At 39.7% G+C, this 21,711-nt stretch overlaps 1 protein-coding gene across 3 annotated transcripts in view; it reads left to right on the top strand.

The window, feature by feature from the left end:
* The first annotated feature begins 7,487 nt into the window (after nucleotides 1-7,487).
* Nucleotides 7,488-21,711, top strand: part of LOC124881831 (pleckstrin homology domain interacting protein) — a 54,301-nt gene continuing 40,077 nt past the window's right edge. The window contains exons 1-12 of one of the 3 annotated variants that reach the window (XM_047387655.1): nucleotides 7,488-7,641; nucleotides 7,758-7,816; nucleotides 7,902-7,931; nucleotides 8,083-8,142; nucleotides 12,117-12,267; nucleotides 12,456-12,554; nucleotides 13,474-13,634; nucleotides 17,190-17,411; nucleotides 18,811-18,911; nucleotides 19,055-19,125; nucleotides 21,275-21,375; nucleotides 21,615-21,655. In XM_047387655.1, the coding sequence (XP_047243611.1) occupies nucleotides 7,602-7,641; nucleotides 7,758-7,816; nucleotides 7,902-7,931; nucleotides 8,083-8,142; nucleotides 12,117-12,267; nucleotides 12,456-12,554; nucleotides 13,474-13,634; nucleotides 17,190-17,411; nucleotides 18,811-18,911; nucleotides 19,055-19,125; nucleotides 21,275-21,375; nucleotides 21,615-21,655 (1,136 nt within the window). In that variant the 5' untranslated portion in view covers nucleotides 7,488-7,601. Of the gene's footprint in view, nucleotides 7,642-7,757; nucleotides 7,817-7,901; nucleotides 7,932-8,082; nucleotides 8,143-8,524; nucleotides 8,723-12,116; nucleotides 12,268-12,455; nucleotides 12,555-13,473; nucleotides 13,635-17,189; nucleotides 17,412-18,810; nucleotides 18,912-19,054; nucleotides 19,126-21,274; nucleotides 21,376-21,614; nucleotides 21,656-21,711 lie in introns of those variants that run through there. The other 2 variants (XM_047387654.1, XM_047387656.1) reach the window with 2 other exon arrangements.

Raw genomic sequence — 21,711 nt, forward strand, 5'->3', positions numbered from 1 at the left:
AATTGTGGGTTCACAGTGGGTTCTCGTAAAAGTATTCAAATCCCTTAAACCTTTTTTTACGTTTTGTTGCGTCATAACCACAAAGTTCAACACATTTTATTTGGGATTTTATGTGATAGAATAAAACAAAGCAGTGCATGCTTGTGATTTGGAAAGGAAAAGGATACATGGTTTTTAAAGTTTTTACAAATAAAAGTCTGGAAAACATGGTGTGCATATCAGTTCAACCCTTCTGAGTCAATACTTTGCTGCACTTATAGCTGCAAGTGTATGGCCTTATTGGTCTACCTGCTGTGCACATCTTGAGAGCCTCTTCTTTGCCAGAAAGCTCAAGCTCAGTCAGATTGAATGGGGAATCATTTGAGAACATGACTATACAAGTCTTGCCACAGATTCTCAGTTGGATTTAGTTCTGGACTTTGACTAGTCCATCCTATTGAGCCAATATGCGTTGATCTAAACCATTCCATTGTAGCTCTTATCCTGTTGGAAGGTGAACTTCTGCCTCAGTCTCAAGTTGTCTGCAGCCCTGAGAAGGTTTTCTTCCAGGATTTCCCTGTATTTAGCACCTATCTTCCCATTAATTCTGACCAGTCTCCCTATCTAAGCTGAAGAAACAAATCCCCACAGCATAATACTGCCACCACCATGTTTCACTATTGGAATTGAGTGTTTAGGGAGTTGTGTGGTGTTAGTTTTCCACCTGACCTACTGTTTGTTTTCCCCCAAAAAGGTCAATTTTAGTCTCACCTGACTAGGGCACCTTCTTCCACATGTCTGTTGTCTACCCTACATGGCAGGTGGCAAACAGCGAATGCAACTAATTATGGTTTCATTTTAACAAGACTTTATCGTAATCACTCTTCAATAATACAAAGATTTGTGGAGTGTGCAACTCATAGTACTCCTGTCGACAGGATCTGCCACCTGAACTGTGGATCTCAGCAGCTCCTCTAAAGTTACATTTTTAATAATTTGCTTCTTGCAGAGTGTCAGTTTTGATGTACCGCCATGTTTTGATATGTTTGGTATTATGCCATAACCATACTGTTTTCATTGTCAGATGATGCATTGCTTAATTATTAAGCTAATCTTTTTCTCTGACCTCTCTGTTGTGATCCTTAGTTTTCATGATAGTGTTAATTCACTAATGTTCTTGAACATTCTTCTGACGTCTTCACAGGACACCTGGATTCGTGTTGAGATTAAGTTACACACAGGTGGGCTTTTTTTCCCCAATTATATGACTTGGCCACAACTATTTAAAATGCATTGTATTTTGGGTTATCAGAGTAAAGCGGAAGTCATTACAAATGGGAAAAACACTTCAAATTTGTTAAACAAATAGCATCACATAAAATCCTAATAAAATACTTTGAAGGTTTAAATTGTTGAATGACGAAATGTAGAGAAGTTGAAGCGGTATGAATACTTTTGCAAGGCACTGTGGGGGGGTCTTCCAATGGCCTTCCAGAGAGCCGTTTCAATGTGTTCAGGTTTAAAAGTACTTTTTAAAGCAGGACAAAGCCACCGCTGCATGTCTGTGTGCATCTTTACACCTTTGTGTGTGTGGGAGGTCGCCAGGGGCACGTGGCAGTGTTAAATACAACTGCTGTGTCAGGAAGTGAAAGGTCAGCGTTTGTTAGAGTGGTGGGACCAGTAAAACCATTTGGCCTCTTCATTGCGGGATGATCTGTCGCTCGAGCCCGTAGACCAATAGTCATTTCTGTTGTAAAGCACGCACAGAGTGATAATTTCTGAACACCTTACAGAACACTGAGTCAAAATTTCAAAACTGTGCAATTATATAATCTTCACATGAATTAAACAAGCCAAAATTACCCCTATAACCTGACTGCTGACTGGTTGGACATGAGACATTCTAAAGCATGTGGCAAATCACAACTGATAGAAGTAAAAACTTCCATTGTGACATTTATAGAAAGACACAATACTAACATTTTTATGTGTGGTGTTTATAAATTTTTATGACAAAGGGAAGAACTGTTAAATTTAATTGGATTGAAGCCCCTTGCAGCTTTTGTTCATTTTAATAAACTGTGTGATAAAACTGGGATGTCTTAAAAATGATACTGATAAGACGATGCACACTAGAAACAAAAATACTGTTGTCTTAGTTAACAAGGGCTTGCAATATAAGTTAAAAGCACAACAGTGTATTAAGTTTTTATTTGCTCCTAAAATGTCTCCATGTAAATTAAATACTACGTCTGTTTGTGTATTCTCTGTCATTATAAACTTTGACTCCACTGTGTTGCTGTGACATTCTGGGCGGCTCAGGATGAGGTTGCCTCCTTGTGGCCATGTCACTTCATTTGTCAGCAAGCTTTATGGTCCAAACATTTTTTTTCACCTCCCTCCTATTAAATAAAATGTATATAGAGTTGCAAAATCTCAAATTGTGATTTGAAAAGAGATAACCTATCTAGTTCTATAGATACCTACTGATCTGTATGAAACTGGTTTGCTTTCTGGTTAAAGTTTAAAGTTTTACTTAAGCCCTATTTGGATGACAGGAGTAAATTCCTTGAATGGAACATTGTATATTTTTGGAGTGAAGAAATCTAATAAATTAATTTGAAAATGCACATGATTTGCAGCCCGATGACAAGAAAACAAAATAGCTGAACAAAACATAATGCAGACAAATTTGTTAGGACCTTTAGTAAAGTTGCATGAAAAAGTTACAATTATTGGTAACACTGCTGTCAGTACTTTGCACAACCCCTTTTTGCCACCATTTCACCTATAACATTTCTCTCATGCACTTTTCTTTTTAGCTCCCTCCACAGGTTTTCTATAGGATTTAGGTAGGGCTGAGATGACCATAGAATAAGGCTAATTTTCTCTCTGCTAAACAATTTCTGTGCCAAGAGAACACATTTTCTAGTCCACCAGATTTTTATTAAAATACCTTGGTGATTCAAAGAGTTCATGATGCCATGCACTCTTAACAGGGTTTGCAGGACCTTTGGAAGAGAAACAGCCCCCGAGCATCACAGATCCTCCACCAAACTCAACACTAAGTAAGTAAAGTAAACTTTATTAAAGTAGCCCATTTTACAGGTCAAAAACTGCAAAGTTCTTTGCAATAAAAACAAGCATTAGAATCACAGAAGATAAAAACATAAAAGAAGAAGAACGCCATACAGCAGTGCACTAGTTAAAAGCCAGTCTGAATAGATGAGTCTTCAGCTGCTTCTTAAAAGAAGCAACAGAGGGATCTGGGTGCTTTTCCCAAATATTCATCTTGTGTTTTATGCAAAATCCCCCTGGAGTGTTTGTTGCTGAAAAGCTCAATCTTAGTCTCATCTGACCAAAACACACAGTTCCAGTTAAAGTCCCAGTACAGTTTTCCAAACTCCTTACATATACATATATGATGATAGGGCAGAAATTGTTTTTTTTGTTTTTCATTCAAATGCCCCGTTTGGATGGTTGTTATGGATACTTTGCGACCCCAAGATGCCACTCTTTGCAGCACTTGCCAACAGTGTGCTTCTTTAACCTCCTTAAGGCAGGTAGCGAGAAAAGTCCTAACCGGGCCTGGGGCCTAAAACAAATTGGCCTCTATGTCAGGTCATATTAATTTCCCAGGGAAACAAATAAAAAAATAACTGAATACTTCTGATCATCTTCAAACAGTTCAAAAACTTACAAATTAAAACAATGCTTCAACTACATTTATTTTAAAGGGATTATTAGGGCTCCAAGTAAATATGCCATTTGTGATTTTGCTAAAAAATAATTACTTCTTAACACAGGAGTTTTATCTCTGCTGAATAAATTTACTTAAATTAAAGGTTGAATTTTTACTATATACTGTGGGAACATGCTATTGCAATACAATTTTCATTTATTTCTAGTTACCCTAATCCTAACCCTTGGTTACCTATTAGAGACCCCTGGCTTAACTTAAAAGTAATTTTTTTAAACATGTTTCTTCTGACTGGCAGCAATAATAACAGTTGATGGATAATCTGTGGAGAGAGCTAAAGACTAGGGTGATGACAAGTAGTCCTCTCCTGTCTCTTCACCCTGTCTCCTTTCCTGTTAGAACAAAATCTTTTGGTTAAAAGAAAACAATTTTAAATCTGAATCTGCCAGCAGTAGTTTGGGGCTAAACTGTACCACCATTGGTGATGAGAAGTCCAATCAAGCATTTGGGATAACAATGAGTTTTGTTTTGTTTGTCATCTGTTCCTTGTTTTCTTTCAATTGTGTTTCATTTTTAACCTAATTTATGATGTCAAACAGGTTATTTTTTGTGATTTCTTCTTTGTACCTGTCTAGCAGTAATCAAGGTTATGTGAAATTAAAAAAATGTCAGAAAAATGTGGTTAGTCACAGTTTATATGTGGTTTAAAAATAGATGCAAGAGGCCAGGTTGGTTTGGATAGCTGTTTTCCCTTGTTAAATGAAATCATCATTTAAAAAAAACATTTGTGTTTACTGAGGTCATCTTTGTCTAATATTAAAATTAGTTTGATGATCTAAAATATTTAAGAGTAAAACAGAATAAACAGAAGAAATCAGTAAGGGGGTATTTTTAATGCATCACACCATGTTTGGATAAAGCCTTGTTACTGGTAAATAAGTGTCAGGAGATATTACCTAACAATAAAATAGATTGAACATTGGACACTGTAAACCTTCTCTGGTGAATGAAAAATTATGCTTTTTAAGTAGTCAGAAATATACATTTCTTACAATACAATTTGGATGACTGAAAAAAACAAGGAAAGCAATAGTTTTAAGTCATTTTTGCTCTTTTTTAAGTTTCAAAAACATCAAAACAGGAAAGAGAAAAGACCTGTTTTATTTGTTTTTTTTAGGTTGTAAGAATATTAACTGTAGGCCAACTTCTCTCCAAGTAAATATATGAAAATTACAATTGTTTTCTTTATCAACATGTTTTAAATGTAATGCTTATACTTAAGCTTACTTTCATAAGTTCATGAGGCGAAGATATGAAAGGTTTACCAACAGTAATTTGGTGCTGCGTGTGCACTAAATGGTAGCCATCTTTGTGTACATACACTACACAAAGGTCAAGTCTCTGTGTGCTTGTAAGCTTTGCTTCTTATCCACACTGCTTGACGTTTTCCCCATTGTGTCATGTTATAACCACAACCTTCAGTGTATTTTACTGGGAGTTTATGTGACAGATCATCATGAACTAGTGCAGAATTCTGAAGTGGAAGGAAAGGGATACATAGTTTTAAAGTTTTTACAAATAAAAATTGGCTACGTTTGGCCCCTAAATAAAATCCTGTGCAACCAGTTGCCTCCTGGACTCACTGAATTAGTAAATAGAGCCCACCTGTGTGTAATGTAATCTCAGCGTAAATCTAGCTGTCGTGTGAAAACTTCAGAGGTTTGTTAGAGAACATTAGTGAGCAAATAGCATCATGAAGACAGCAAAGAGGGCAGGGATGAATGTGTGGATAAGCTTAAAGCAAAGCTGGGTTATAAAACAATATCCAGAGCTTAGAACATTGCATGGAGCATTGTTCATTCATTATCTGAAAAAGAGAATTGGACCACTGCAAATCTAACAATAAATGCTCCACAACTTAAATCAATATGTAGGGCAAGGAGAGCATTATTCAGAGAAGTAGCCAAGAGGCCCATGGTAATGTTGGAAGAAGAATTAGGCATACATTTTACTAATGCAACCCTTATGAAAGACTGGCAAGACGAAAGGCAGAAGAAGCCATGTTCTTGCAGTTTGCCACAACCCATGTATGGGACATAGAAAACAGGTGGAAGAAGGTGCTCTGGACAGATGAGGCCAACACTGAACTAATACGTCACACTTCACATCACCCTGAAGGCACACCATTGCCATTGTGAAACATGGAAAGACTTGCAGCTGTAATTGCAGCGGAAGGTGGTTCTACAAAGCATTGACTCAGGAGGGCTGGATACAAATGCGCACCACACTTTTCTGATTTTTATTTGCATCATTATTGTATTATTATCCCTCCACCTCAAAGATTTATGTTGGTCTATCACCTAAAATCCCAATAATGTAGATTAAAGTTTGTAGTTGTAACATGACAAAATGTGAATAAGTTCAGGAGGTATGACTACATTTGCAAGGCACAATATATAAACTGTTTAGCAATCTTACTGGCAGCCTCTGATCTGGAAACATTTATAACTAAGGAACGTGCAGCTATATGGGAAGTAATTTGTTCTAAAATTATTGCAAGCAAAGAATGTGTCATACAGCTTGGGGTTTCCTGGTAAAAAGAGAAAAGGGTCTATGAGCATTTTGAATAATGTGATATAAAACTCGTGTTTAGATATATATTTGGAATATTTTAATCTTGCATAAATAAAATGGCAGGCCTGCTATTTAGGCTTTATGAGAAGTTTATTTTTTGTAAATCAACCTGAGTTCACAGGTTGTATTCAACTTTTGTGAGATGTTGAGCACTATTTTCTTTTAACGTTTTTAGGTTCCCATGTTTGCCTTAATAAAAACACCTGAAAAAACAGCAGATTTGCGGGTAGTAATAATTATCAGAGACCCTTCATTGTGAAAATAAAATCAAACAGAAAGCATTGAGCATGGTCACTAAAAATAGAATAGTTGCTTTATTTAGTGTATTCGTATAGTGTATATTAAAAAACATATTAGGTCAAATAACCCCAAAAAAAAAAAAGTCTAAACTAACACCTTTCCTAAGGTGTTGTCATCGTCTCTTGAGTTTTCTTATTAATCTTCCTTGATGGCCAGCCTTGCATCAGTCTCCATTGTTATTAAATTGCTGTTACTCACGGGGTTTCATTCATTAAGCTGCATTCCCCTTTTCCAACCCTTCCCCCATTTTACTGCCTAGCAATATTTGGAAGAGAAATGGACGACTTCCCCACCAAACGGCGCACACAGAGTGGGTGTGTTAGTTACACGTCGTGTTACTCAAGACAGCAACAACGAGCAAAGTAAACACACATTTGCAGAGAAAAAACAATGTACAGTTACATTGAACGGTTGTAAATCCTTTACGGACACGGGAGTCAACAATTTCTATAGACTAATGTCGCAGAAATGACGCAACACTCTCTACACCTTCAATTAAATTACAATTGTATAATACTTTTTACACAAAATGTGCTAAATACAGTTTCATTCCGTCGTAACAGCTACGCTACAGCAATGTGTCCTCTGCTTTCGCAGGCTGCCATTTCTAGCTCCACTCTACAGAGACGTGAGCGCAACGCGCTGTTTGTATGAGTCCGCGATTTTCGTTTGAGGGGGAGGGGGATTCATACAAATAAACAAAACAAAACAAACCCACTGAAAATAACATTCAGCAGAAAAGGCTGTTAATATATTCAGATTTTAGCCATTTGTCCGTCACATCTAAGGAACGTTATTCTGCGCAGCGAGCCGTACGGCACGCACTAGCTCGCGCTCGGCGGATGAATACTCGACGCAGGCGGGACTACGTGCGAGCGAGGCTGAATGGAGGCAGCCTCTTCCTGGTGGATAAACAGTGACAGCTACAGGGCAGCCACCTAGACCCAGCACACAAGCTCTGGCGCTGCCCTGGCAAACAACACCCAAAATGGCTTCAGACAGTACACACATCGCGCAGTTGACTTCTGGTGAGTAAAGTGAGAACGGGGAGTGTGTCACGGTTGTTTTAAGAGCCCCCAAAATGTTCCTCGGTGCCCTCTTCTAACGTAGCTCCCGTCCTCTTCTTCCCCTCCAACCGTACCAGAACTGTACTTCCTAATAGCCCGGTTTCTAGAGGCTGGACCGTGCCAGAAAGCTGCCGAGGTTGGTGTTTTTGCATTTTAGGTTAATTTAGGAGATGTCCAAAATTGTCATGAGGTGTAATTTTGCCTTTTTATCCTATTTTCAGACCCTGATAAGGGAGGTGGAGGAGAAGGAGGTAAGCAGTCAGCACTACGAGAGAGATGCTTCTCTCTGCACTGTACTGTGTGATGTTGCCTTTACTCTGAATTATCATTTGGTGTTTTAAAACATCACTCCACATATTTATCAAGTGGATGGTCACACTGCACACTATTTCTCTATTTTAGCTGCTACCCAGAAGGCTGGACTGGACAGGGCAGGAGCACCCCGGGACGTACAAAAATTTGGTAAGGCTGCTCTATAACCGAGGGAAAAAGTTTTTAGAGAGCAAAATAAAAATTGAATTTCCCGCAATTTTTAAATCAGGTGGCAAAGAAAGAACCCAAAAGGACTCTTGGGGCGAGCTGGTTCCTGGTTGGGGTCTGTTTTGCAACACTGCCTGGGTCGGGTCCCGACCTCATGTGCAGGCTGGTGTGCGGGTTTGGTGCCTCGCAGATCCAGAAGGTTTAAATAGTTGTTGGAAAATAGTGTGCGAAATGTTGATACGTCACGAGTGCTGTGTGGTGTAGGAGCACCAGGATCAGGAGGAGGGACTCCCTGCGCCACAATCCTGGGAGAGATGGAGGCGCTCTTGTCCTGCATAGAACCAACATTTATGTGCATGGGGCAAGAGTTGAATAAGATGAGGTTTATTTATTTTTTTTTTTTATGGGGAGATATAAACAGCAGATATAGTAAAGCTGCTCTGTTGAAGCTTCCTGCTCGGTGTGGAGTCCATTTAGGGAGGCAGTTTTGTTTAGGAGAACTTAAGATTCAAGTTGGAGTGCAAGAGAAGAGCGAGATCAGCTCATGTGATGATGATGAGAGGTAACTTTTCGCTGATATCTTGCTTTAGATCTATTAATTTAAAGGCTAATTAGCATGTAAACAACCCCAGGCTCGGCTATAAGCGCCAATTTACTCATGGGGGCGTGGAGACCATTTATTTTCGCTTACATGTTTACGTCTTAGGCTGCTTGCCTGAAGTGATCAGCTCATTAATTTTGCTACTTTTAATTGTTTTATTTTAACATTTATATGGGATGATTGGACCGCGACACATTTAGGGCGAAAACACAGGTTTGCGGATATTTTTCTCACTTGTACGTAAACCTGCGGGTAGAGATCCAAGGTGATCGCTATGAATTCCGGCAGAAATAAATCTAGACGTTTAAAGAAAATTATTGACAGCGTGTTTCTGCCCGACTGCGTTTCTTTTTCTCGCTCTTCCTGCTTGGCTCTCCGTTCCTCCCCTCCTCCTCTTCCTCCTCCTCCTCCCATCTTTAGCGGTTCAGCCTCTCTCCGCTCTATTGTGTATGATTTCCAGTATTATATAGTGTTTAAGGAAAAGAAAAATCATGCCTTGTTTTAATTATTAGACCGAATGGAAAGCGATCGGGGTGCTGAGGCGTTTAAGATCTCGGTGTTGTGCCTCTCTCTCAAAGGGGGGTTGGGCAGCGATGAAGAACACACGCAGACCTCATTGATATTGTTGTAATTAACAATATTAATTATGGGTAATTAATTGAGGGGGGATTAATGAGATGCTTGATTATTTCCATTTTCCATATACACCTGATCAGAAGCGCAATACAGAATTTTAGAAACGTTGCTTTTCAAATTATATTATCTTATAACAAAAATGATCCATTGATGAATTGATTATTTCATGAGTGACTAATGATTGGCTCATTTTGGGGCAAAGCACGTCAAGTAATTTATATCAGAATTGGAGGGTATTATTATTATTTTTTTTACTATTTTCATGTTTTCAATGTTACACCAGGTGGCAAAAGGGATGAAGAATAAATAAGGATAACTTGCAGTGGGTGTAAGGGGCCATGTGTTCAGTGTTGGTGCAGTTGGGGTTGGGGGTGTGTTCTTGTGTCTTTCTAAAGGAAAATGGAGCCACTTGTTTTTGCACATCTTTCACTTATGTAGATGGGGGTGTGTGTGTGTGTTTTTTTTTTTTTTTAATGTGCTGTTCGTAGATCAGGCTCTAATATGTGCTTGGCAACACCGATCACGTCTCGGCGCCATCAAGGATATTGAAAGCAATTAAAGGGTATCTGTGTGTGTGTGTGTGTGTGTCACGGGGAACAAGTTATGGTTGCGGCTCAGGTGAAGAATTGAGAAAACGAGTGCGTCTTGAGGAGTTCATGTGTAACAGTAGGCTTGTTTAACCAGATTAGAAATATAACTCCATCGTTCTGATGCATGTTTATTTGTATATTTTAAGATGGAATCTTGCGTCCTGAAACGAACACGGAGCTATATGTTTCTCCCTTTCATCCTGTGGTGTATTTCATGCTCTTTGAGTCATTCAGGCATGTGTGTTTCTTCAGAAGTAGGCCATGTCAGAGAGTCCCCCATGTGTCAGTGGAATCAGTGACACACTGTGTTTGTAGCAGTCTGTTTTTTTTTCTTTCGTTTTCCTGCCTCATGGTTATGTTGTGTGCCCCCCACCCTGACCCTCTTACTCTCTGCTGCTGTGCTGCTCTGAAGTGTATCTGCATTCAAAACCACCATCTATGTGATGTTATGGGCTGCGTGGCTTAAAATATTCTGCATTTCCCAGGGAGAATATAATTTATGAAGAATATGCTCTGTGATTAGTTGTCTTTGTTAGCCTCGGCCGGTTAATTTGTGGTGAAAGCCTGTGAGAATAGGTGTTGATGGTTTTTTTAAAAGGGCAGTTCTGCTTTTGAAATTCTCCGTAAGTTTTTGATAAACCAACAGTGGGTGGCAGTGGCTTTATTTAAATGTTATAGTCCTTGTTGGGTTTAAATGTAAAGTTATGCAGGACAAGACTTTGTACATAATATAAAAATGTCACTTTTGGCTTCCAGGTTTATGACAAAATAACTGATAACAGATCAGTCCATCACCAGCCTGCATTCCCAGGTTGTCCCAGTTTAGACCCAACCAGCACCAACTCACGGCTGCTCAAGGTTCAGCATTTTGAAGCTTGCGTGCACATAAGGCATGACTTGTGATATGAAGTAAAGACTAATGAGGCTGAGTGCTTTCTGTTAAAACACTTCCCAGGGTGTGATAATCTTGAGTTCAAATACCAGAGTTTTATGGTATCATGGTATCAGAAATATTTACAAAGAAAAAAAATTACAACATGATCTAATACCTTTTACTTAAAAGAGAAAAGCAACAATTATTTTATGTTAACTGTAAAATATTTCAGCTATCATAAAAGTTATCTATAACATTTATTTGTTATTTTCGTTTGGATATTTAGAGTTAAGGAGTAGTATAAAGTAGTTTAAGTTGTGCTTAATATAATATCTTTTTTTATAGAGTTACACCAGTAAAACAAGCTGTTAGTAGCTGGTTAATTAGTCAGTGCGTAGCAAGAAGTAGGTGCCGCACTGTGCCACGTTGTGCTCCATGCAGAATAAGAAACTTCTGCTTTTATTAAAAGGATTTTAAACCACATGAATGCATGATGAACAAAGGTTTTAGAATCGTAACTCAGTAGGCCTTGATACCAGTTATTATGCTTACACATAATGCTAAAGGAAATCTGAGCAGTCCTTATATCGCATTACTAATCAGTCATTGATGTCAGAAGGGTATGTGGCAATTTACTTCTACTGGTGTATCTATGATGCTTTTAAAGTGACTTTGTCAGCATATAAACAACCGAATTATTTTTCTAGACTTCCTCACTATCTTCGAAATTAGCTGAACCAGTGTTATGTAGCTGCTCTTCTCTAAAACATAGAAAAAAATTGGACATTCTCAGTCAGTTTGGATTTTTTTTTTTCCTCATTAAATTTACGTAAATTTATTAGAATTTTCTATTTTCCATATCCAGCGATCGCAGGAACACGAAACAAGTCAAAGGCAGTTTTATTGTCTGAATTGCTCTCTCAGGCTGTGATACGTTCATGTCGCCACAAGCCAAGATGGCAAGAAATTTGATCATTTGCACCAAATTGATCTTATTTCCAAAGGCAGTAAATAGTCGTAGCATTAATAGAAAAGATAATAATAGTAATAGAAATTATGTTACTGATTGATATTTTTTCATGTTTTAATAATTACCAATTAATGACTTTAATTTATGTGATCCATTTCTATTTTCAAGCTTGTGCTTCTCAGAGGTTCTGAATGACCTTAAACTATCTACATCATCAGGGTGACTACGTGGCGAGCTGTGTCCTGCTCGCTGTGGTTGCTTACCTCCATGCATGCTTGTGTTCAGGTGATGCTCTACAGACACGTCGCTCCGGACCACCTGCTGCAGGTTTGCTCCAGAGTTTGTCCGCTGCTGGAGAGGGAGGTCCCCGCCAGCGTGCCGGGACTCACCAGCCTTCTGGGGGCCGGCAGGCAGAATCTCCTGCGCACCAGCAAGAGTAAGTGCAAGAGCAGAGCGTGAGCTACTTTTAATGTATACACATGCACACAGCCTGTAGATATACCTTAACTTGTGTGTAGGATGTCATAGAAACATTTGGGAATGACATCTAAAAATATGGAAGATGGGGGGCTTACATACGTTCAGACAAAGCTAAGAGTGTTTCTACTTCTTATGTCCCTCCAGGCTGCAAGCATGTTGTGTGGAAGGGTTCGGCGTTGGCAGCACTACACTGTGGAAGACCCCCAGAGCCACCTATTATTTATGGGAGTCCACCCAATATTGGTACAGAATACACTTGAATTATTATTTATTTTATCCTGAAGGTGTATGATCTACTATAGGTTCATCACAGTATGGTAACCTTGATTAAAAATACACCATATTTACACCAACATTTAATAATATTTTTTTTTTACTTAAAGCAGAAAAACAACTATTGTTTCTACTGCTGCAAAAGTACGATCAAGTATTACAGTTACAGTCATTTGTTGGTTGCTATTTTGGATTTTGACTCATGAATCATATCTAAAATATGGGTTGAACACACAAGTATAACAAGGTAAGATTAGCTGATAATTAGTCAGGCTGTTTGCTTCAGTAGTCAGCCTGCAACCTGGCTGCTTGAGGCATGTTCTGCTCGTAGCTTGCCAACTGAAGTTTTAAAACAGAGTGATGACCCGCATTGCTTTAGTTTTCCCACAATGACCGTACTGCTGAATTTGTAGTCTTTGTGAGGGAAGTCATAGTGTATCAGCCTTCTTTCAGTTAGGTGACAAGCAGTGCACAGAAATAGGGGGGAGAGGGGCAATGCTGCGTTACTCTATGCTCCGCTAAGGTCCAGTTCTTCAAAACTTTCTGCTGCATCTCATTACTTGGCTTTAGGAACAATATTTTTGTGCTTTTGAAATCTCAACTTTTGAAATCCCCAACATGCCTTGATACCAGTAAGTGACAGAGATGCACCGATCAGTCTGCCAGAGATCAGAATCAGACTGTCCTCCCATGGCTGAATCTTATTAGTGATCAACTGGTCAGTATACAGTGTATCAAAAGGAAATTTGGCAGGTCAGACCTCAAAGAAACCCGGAACTTGGTATCGGCCAAGAGAAGCATGATTGGACCCAACGCCTGAACTTTTTTCTTCTGCAAGTTGTGTACAGATACCCGCCCTTACTGAAATGGTTTCTCTCTTTCTGTCCAGTGGAGACGAGCTACAGCCGTCGACTGAACGGCTCCTACCGCCTCCGTCAACTGGTGCCCACAGCGGTGTACCAACACATGAAGATGCACAAGAGGATCCTGGGACACCTGTCGTCAGTGTACTGTGTAACATTCGACCGGACGGGCCGCCGCATCTTCACAGTGAGGATGCAGATTTTTTTTTTTTCCATTTGTTGGTGTGGGTATGTGTGTGTTCTGATGAAAGGTTTTTGTCTTTTACTTGCCAGGAAGTTTCGGCTTTAGTTTTGATTGTGTAGAAAGTAGAACTGCAAATACCAAGAGACTTTTACTGAGAAACACATTCACTAAACTTGACAAGAAGGAAGTAGTTTTGAAGAAAGAGTGACGCATGATTAGATCCTATTGATCCTTATTGACTTAAAAGAACAGTTTACTCACAAAAAATGTGAGACCCTTTTTATTCAGATCTACAAATATTTACTGATTCTTTGTTTAATTAAAATATTGAATGTTTTATTTATTGGTGAAATAAAAAATTCCCCAAATTATTTAGCAGTTTTTTAGGAACTTCAATTTTTTTTTTTATTGTGGCATGCGAGTATTTTTAATTTCACGATTTTGACCTGCTTGAGAAAAACTTTGGCCGCCACTGCTTTAGGAGGTCGTTTCTGGTTACGTTACAGAAGTTAAAGGGTTTACGTAGAAGAAATAAATCAAACATATTTAAGCTAGTGGTCATGATTTGTGTGACAGATCCCACATTGTGTGCTGAATTAAGTGTTGATCAAACAGTAGGACAATGTGGGTGTAACGTTGCTGCTTGGATTGTTGCTTTAAACCCTGCTTGCTGCACTACACCATTTCCAGCATCTGTTCCTTAAATCTCTAAAAATGGCTGGCTGCTGCGAAGGAGGGAGGGGGGCTTAGATCGTCTCTCTGCGTCTGTTATCCATTCCCCGTTTTCTCTAACCCATCTTCATCCTGGCCTGTCCCTTCTTTGTTCCCTCCTCTCCTCGCTCCTCTTCCTGCTATTTCTCTTGTTAACTGGAGGAAATGTTTCCTCTGAGGGGCTGGCTAAGTGCCAGAATTAAAATTCATATTCGCCCTCTGTCACTTTCTCGTTCTGCCTTTTTTCCCTTTGTGCTCATTTTTTTTCTCTTGCTGTCTTCTCTCATCACTTTTATTTGTTGATTTGCTTATTTTTGGATCTCTTCAGTCTTTCGGCTGCAGCCTCCAAATAATGAATTAATAGATCGTCATGTGCGTGGCCTAAACATGATCTCTGGTCATTACATTCAATGACCAAGTCTGTGCGGTTTTGCTTATGCAGTTGCTTTGCAGGCATTCTGATTGATTTGTGTAAGATAAGTCAGAAATCATTCGGAGCTCATTATCAGGGGCGTTGGAAACGATACATCGAGGCGACTCGGTTTGGATGGAAAGTCTCTGTAACAGTCGCAGTTTTCTTTCTTTTATTTTTATATTTCTCTTTCCAAAGTTTTTAGGCTTTTATTTTGATAAATCAGATTGTCAGTATAGTTGGAAAATGTTTTGGAAAAACAAGAAGATGGCTTAATCCATCCATCCATCCAGTAGAATTCAACCCTCTCGTTTTTAGGCAAATAAACTGTGTGCTGTGTTTTTGCATCTTAATGATAGCAGTAACCTGTTGTGTGTCTAAATTATGTTGAGATCTTAATCAAGGCCCAGATGGATCTGGCACCGTGTTGAATCTACAAGCATTTTAACCCCCAACAAGCTGGATCACATCCAGGTATTCAGGTTTCATGTCTGAATTGAGCGCTTGATCTTCTGTGTAGAGTAAAGAATGTTGATGGAGCGAGCTCTGGTCGACCATATTTCTTTTAGGTTCTGCATTCACATTTCTTTATCTCTTTTTCTTGATCTGATTTGTTGTGATGCTCTAATGTTCTGTGATTTCTGATGCTCTTCAAGATGTTTCTTATCTGATTTTGCCATTTGGTAAAAATGCCAGAACAGTGCTTTTTTGTGTGAAAGTGAGACATGTTTTGACATTTTAACCATACTTTTTACTTTTAACATATTTTTGTTTCTGGCAATCTTACATCACTTTTATTCCAGTCGCATTTGAATTTCATTGTAGTCTCACAGACCGTTATAATTGACAAAAAGCAAACATTATATATATTATTTGGGCCACATTCTACTTTGCAAGTATATATACATTTTTTGTTGTTTTAGTGTATCGATCTTTTTTCCTTAGTGAGATAGAAAATCCTGATTTCAGAGTAATGGCGATCATGAATTCATTTCCCATAATCCAACAGCCCCACTCTGTTCTGTTTGTGTTTTGTGAGGAGAGCTTCTTGCAGGCCAGCCTGTCTGGGTACTTAGTAGCTTTGCTCTTCTTGTTTATGATCACGTTTTCCTGCAGACAGCACTCTGCATGTTTGTATGAGAAGAACTTTTAACACAGTTATGGCCTCAAGAGGTTCACCAACAACCTCAGTGTTTAAGTTCAGTTTATTTATACATTAGTGTATTCTGTGGACCTTATTACAATGTAAAAGAGGACAGAAATGTTGCTAAAACTCTTTCTTGTTTTATGTTTTCTTTGTAGATACAAAATATGTTTCCTGCATTAAATTAAAGACATGTAAAGTTAATATACACTCACCACTGGGATGAAGATCTTATTCCTTTTGGACTTTTAGTGATACATTTTAACAGTTTCTGTTCAGGATGTAATGATTATTAAACCTACAATTTCAATTATTTAAAAAAAGAAAAACTTTGAATTTTTTGTGGATTTTCTTTAATCCACAATAAATTCCAATATATACATACAACCCTATTTTGTATTTGCAAAATAAATAATTGTAACAAATTTTAGAGATCAACAAAGTCCTGGAATAATTGTGGCTGGATATTTGAGCACTTTTCTTATCAGAAATGGTGAAGTTTAGTTGTTTATGGGTCTGGCTTTTAGGGCTGCTCCATACATTTTCTAAAGCGTTGAGGTCAATGTCAGACCGCTTAATGTTTTCTGAAACCAGTCTGAATGCATGTCTGGGATTATTTCCCTGTTGGGCCAGCCAGTTGGGTTAGTTACAACCATTTAACTGCTAGCTTGAGGGGATGTTGAAGAATTTGGAGTTAGTCCTCCTTTATTCCACCAGCTTGGTGCGTTGCACCACTGGCAGCTAAACAGGCCCTCAGCATGATACTTTTACTACCATGTTTGACACTTGCTACAGTTTCCTGAGGTTTGAAAGCCTCACCTTGACTCCACCAAACATTCTTCTTGTTATTGTGGCCAAATGGTTCGATCTTTGTCTTGTCTGACCATAAAACATTTCTCCAGAAGGCAGTTATAAATGTGGACAGCTGCAAATTAAAGTTGAGCTGGAGGTTGCTTAAGGAACTTCCTTTTTATCGGAGCTTTGCTGTGGACAGTAGTATTGGTGTCCCAGCATCTTCCAATTTATGATGCGTTTGTGTCTTCTTGGTTCATCTTACCAGTCTCCCTTTATCTGAGGGGAATGGTTTGGGTCAGATGGTTGAAACTTGGACAAAATTGGGCGTTCCAACCCAAACACAAATCACAACTGGCTTTGGGAAGCTTCCTTTAAGCTGCCTGAAAGGCCTCCCCAAAGCCCCCGACCTCAATCCACCAAACATTTGTAGACTACATTTAAAAAGATGGTACATTGTCAAGCACATGTTTTTGCATTTTTTTTGTTTGTTTGCCAGGGGTCGGATGACTGCCTCGTGAAGATCTGGGGAACCGACGACGGCCGTCTGCTGGCGACCCTGCGGGGACATGCTGCCGAGATTTCCGATATGGCCGTGAGCTACGAGAACACCATGATCGCCGCCGGGTCCTGCGACAAGACCATCAGAGTGTGGTGCTTACAAACCTGCGCTCCTTTGGCTGTCCTGGAGGGGCATGCAGCCTCCATCACCTCTCTGCAGGTAGGGGGAGTCCAGGTCTGTGGGATCTGACTGTTTCAGAAGACTGATTGTAAAGCCACTGAAATAATTAAAACCTTCTTCTCTACTCTGTTTGTCTTATATACTGTTAAAGCCCCATGTGAGCGAAGAGTTTAGACAACTCTGATTTGTCCTAAATTTTAGACTGTTTCAGTCACAAAACCGTCTTGTGATGGTAAATGTCCTGTATTTGAATAGCACTTTATCAAGTCCCCAGAGACCCAAAGGGCTTTACACTACAATCAGTCATCCACCCATTTACACACTGACAGTGGTGAGCTACGTTGTACCCACAGCTGCCCTGGGGCAGACTGACAGAAGCAGGGCTGCTATACAATCGGTGCCACCGAGCCCTCTGACCACCATCAGGAGGCAAGGCAGGGGAAGTGTCTTGCCCAAGGACACAACGACTGAGACGAACCTCTACCACCATTTCCACGGTCACCCCTATGATGTTGGACTCTGAGATCTGTTGCAATCATGATATTCTGCAGGGCTGAAGAGAGATCAAACTTAACTATAATGCACTTTGTTCAAAAAGTTGTCTTGCAGCTTAACTGTAAGACCCTTTCACTGCCTTTTAAAGATATTTTTTCAGCACTAGTGGCTTTTATTTTTATTTTTTGACAGTAGGCAGACAGGAAAGTGGAGTAGAGAGAGGGGGAGAGATTCGGCAAATGTCGCCGGGTCCGGGACTTGAACCCGGGACAGCCGCTTCGAGGACTGTAGCCTCCGTATATGGACGCGCGTTTAACCCCCACACCATCAGCGCCGCGCCCTTTCACTGCCTTTTAAACACTACTTTCTTAACAATTATTAATTAAAACTGCTTCTAGCCTCATGTCCTTTATTTAATCACTGTCCACGTTTTGGCTTTTCTTTTATCTGGCCAGAACATAACTTCTTTTTATCTCTGCACCAGTTTATTTCAAACCTGCATACTGGTTTAGTATTCCACTATTTTCTGCAAATATTTCTGATACAGCACCGTACCACAGTGTTCACACTCCTTCAACTCACATTACAAACACTAACTTTATTGTATTTTATTGAGATTTTATGTGATAGACAAAGCAAAGCATTAATGCGAAGTTGAAGGAAAAGACTTTTAGTCATGAAATGTGCAAATCTGACCCTTTTTGGAAGAGTGACAAGAAGAAGGAAAACTATAAGAAGTCTGACAGAAATTGTGATGCAGCGAACATATAACATACACTTCACAAGGGTGCACTATTATGTGTTGGTTTACCACATAGAATTCAAATAAATGCATTCGATTATATTGTGATTGTAAGATGACAAAATGTAAAAGGTTTCAGAGATATGTCACCAGAGTGTTTGATATGCTCATCAATAACCTCTTAATCGGTTTTCGCTGCAGTTTTCGCCTCTCTGTAGTGGCTCTAAGCGCTACCTGTCCTCTACCGGAGCAGACGGCACCATCTGCTTCTGGCAGTGGGATGCTCGCACACTCAAATTTGGGTGAGGAAAAACATTCACACCCTTTGCAGTGAAACATTTTGCCGATATGCCAGTTCTTTTGTTTGCATGTTTGCGATATGCAGCTTTCCTGAAGAATTTGTATAACATGCGGATTATAAATTATTTTCTTTATGTGTCTGCAGCCAGAGACCCAGTAAATTCACGGAGCGGTCCAGACCTGGGGTCCAGATGATCTGCTCCTCCTTCAGCGCAGGTGAAGTCAACTTGCTTTGTTTACCGAACACCTTTTCAAGCTGTCAGAGCTGACATAATTAAATAATAAGACTAGCTTTATAGTAGGTGTGCGGTGTGTGTGCTACAGCGTGATATACAGGGGTTGGACAATGAAACTGAAACACCTGTCATTTTAGTGTCGGAGGTTTCATGGCTAAATTGGACCAGCCTGGTAGCCAGTCTTCCTTGATTGCACATTGCACCAGTAAGAGCAGAGTGTGAAGGTTCAATTAGCAGGGTAAGAGCACAGTTTTGCTCAAAATATTGAAATGCACACAACATTATGGGTGACATACCAGAGTTCAAAAGAGGACAAATTGTTGGTGCACGTCTTGCTGGCGCATCTGTGACCAAGACAGCAAGTCTTTGTGATGTATCAAGAGCCACGGTATCCAGGGTAATGTCAGCATACCAGCAAGAAGGATGAACCACATCCAACAGGATTAACTGTGGACGCAAGAGGAAGCTGTCTGAAAGGGATGTTCGGGTGCTAACCCGGATTGTATCCAAAAAACATAAAACCACGGCTGCCCAAATCACGGCAGAATTAAATGTGCACCTCAACTCTCCTGTTTCCACCAGAACTGTCCATCGAGAGCTCCACAGGGTCAATATACACGGCCGGGCTGCTATAGCCAAACCTTTGGTCACTCATGCCAATGCCAAACGTTGGTTTCAATGTTGCAAGGAGCGCAAATCTTGGGCTGTGGACAATGTGAAACATGTATTGTTCTCTGATGAGTCCACCTTTACTGTTTTCCCCACATCCGGGAGAGTTACGGTGTGGAGAAGCCCCAAAGAAGCATACCACCCAGACTGTTGCATGCCCAGAATGAAGCATGGGGGTGGATCAGTGATGGTTTGGGCTGCCTTATCATGGCATTCCCTTGGCCCAATACATGTGCTAGATGCTGCCAAGGACTACCGAACCATTCTTGAGGACCATGTGCATCCAATGGTTCAAACATTGTATCCTGAAGGCAGTGCCGTGTATCAGGATGACAATGTACCAATACACACAGCAAGACTGGTGAAAGATTGGTTTGATGAACATGAAAGTGAAGTTGAACATCTTCCATGGCCTGCACAGTCACCAGATCTAAATATTATTGAGCCACTTTGGGCGGTTTTGGAGGAGCGAGTCAGGAAACGTTTTCCTCCATTAGTATCACGTAGTGACCTGGCCACTATCCTGCAAGAAGAATGGCTTAAAATCCCTCTGACCACTGTGCAGGACTTGTATATGTCGTTCCCAAGACGAATTGACGCTGTATTGGCCACAAAAGGAGGCCCTACACCATACTAATAAATTATTGTGGTCTAAAACCAGGTGTTTCAGTCTCATTGTCCAACCCCTGTATGTCTTATTTCACTCAGACGGTTTTACAAATTAGGCTTTCACTTTATCTATTCATCATCCATTGCTAGTGTTCCTATTTCAAAAACTGAACATGCCTGTGACCCATTCAAAAATGTGTGAACCATCAGTCACCCGTTACATTATGACCACTGAAACAGCCACTGTTCACCTTTTTCAGTGTGGTCACGCCCCTTGAATATTTTCTGATTTTGTCAGTTTACAACTGTAAATTGTGTGTACATTTATATTCTTCCCTCTTTACGCTGATACCCCTAAATAAAATGTAAAGCAACCAACATAGCTTCTAAAACAATAACCGTATCCCAAAATACTGTTCAGTCTATTATCTGAAAACTGAAAGAGCATGGCACAACTGCAAACCTACCGAGACATGGCTGTCCACAGCAACTGACAAGCTGTGCAAGAAGAAGCTACAGAGATGGACAGCTCCTGTTGGAAAGTCTACAGGACAGCTACTAGCTGGGCGTTCCACAAATCCGGCCCATACAGAAGAGTGGCAACAAGAAAGCTATAGTTGAAAACTATTATAGGTGCTGTTTGAAATTTGCCGTGAAGTGGAAAAACCACATGTAGAAGGTGTGCTGGTCATGCGAGACAAAAACGAAACTATATATTTTTACATGTACATAAATGTAAACCTCCAACTATCCAAATTTGCTAACAGCATAACACAAAATTGCTCCAGAAATAACTACAAAGCGATTTTAAACCCTGAAGTATGTAGCTGATCCTTTCCCTTTGTGTCCAGGTGGGATGTTCCTTGCCACAGGAAGCACTGATCACATCATTAGGGTGTACTACTTTGGGTCAGGTCAACCAGAGAAGATCTCTGAGCTTGAGTCCCACACGGTGGGTGCATGTGGTTCATTACATTTCATTAAAAATGTATTTAGTCTGTTGTCAAGATTCATAAAATGTTGTTTTTTTTATATTAAAACAGCAGTTGCCAGTGAGATTCATGGTATTTTCTATAAGTGCATGCAATTTAAAAGCTGTGGATTAAATTTGGTAATAGATTTTTTCCAGATATATGACTTGTTTAAAATAACAGTGTATGTTCTGGCATTTCCTTTATTTTTTTTACATAGGATAAAGTTGACAGCATCCAGTTTTCACACTGCAGTGACAGGTAGGTGTCTGCGAGCTACATAGTAAAAATATCAGGTTTTGAAATGCAGCGCTGTT

This window comes from Girardinichthys multiradiatus, chromosome 15, assembly GCF_021462225.1.
Source record: "Girardinichthys multiradiatus isolate DD_20200921_A chromosome 15, DD_fGirMul_XY1, whole genome shotgun sequence".
NCBI lineage: Eukaryota > Metazoa > Chordata > Actinopteri > Cyprinodontiformes > Goodeidae > Girardinichthys > Girardinichthys multiradiatus.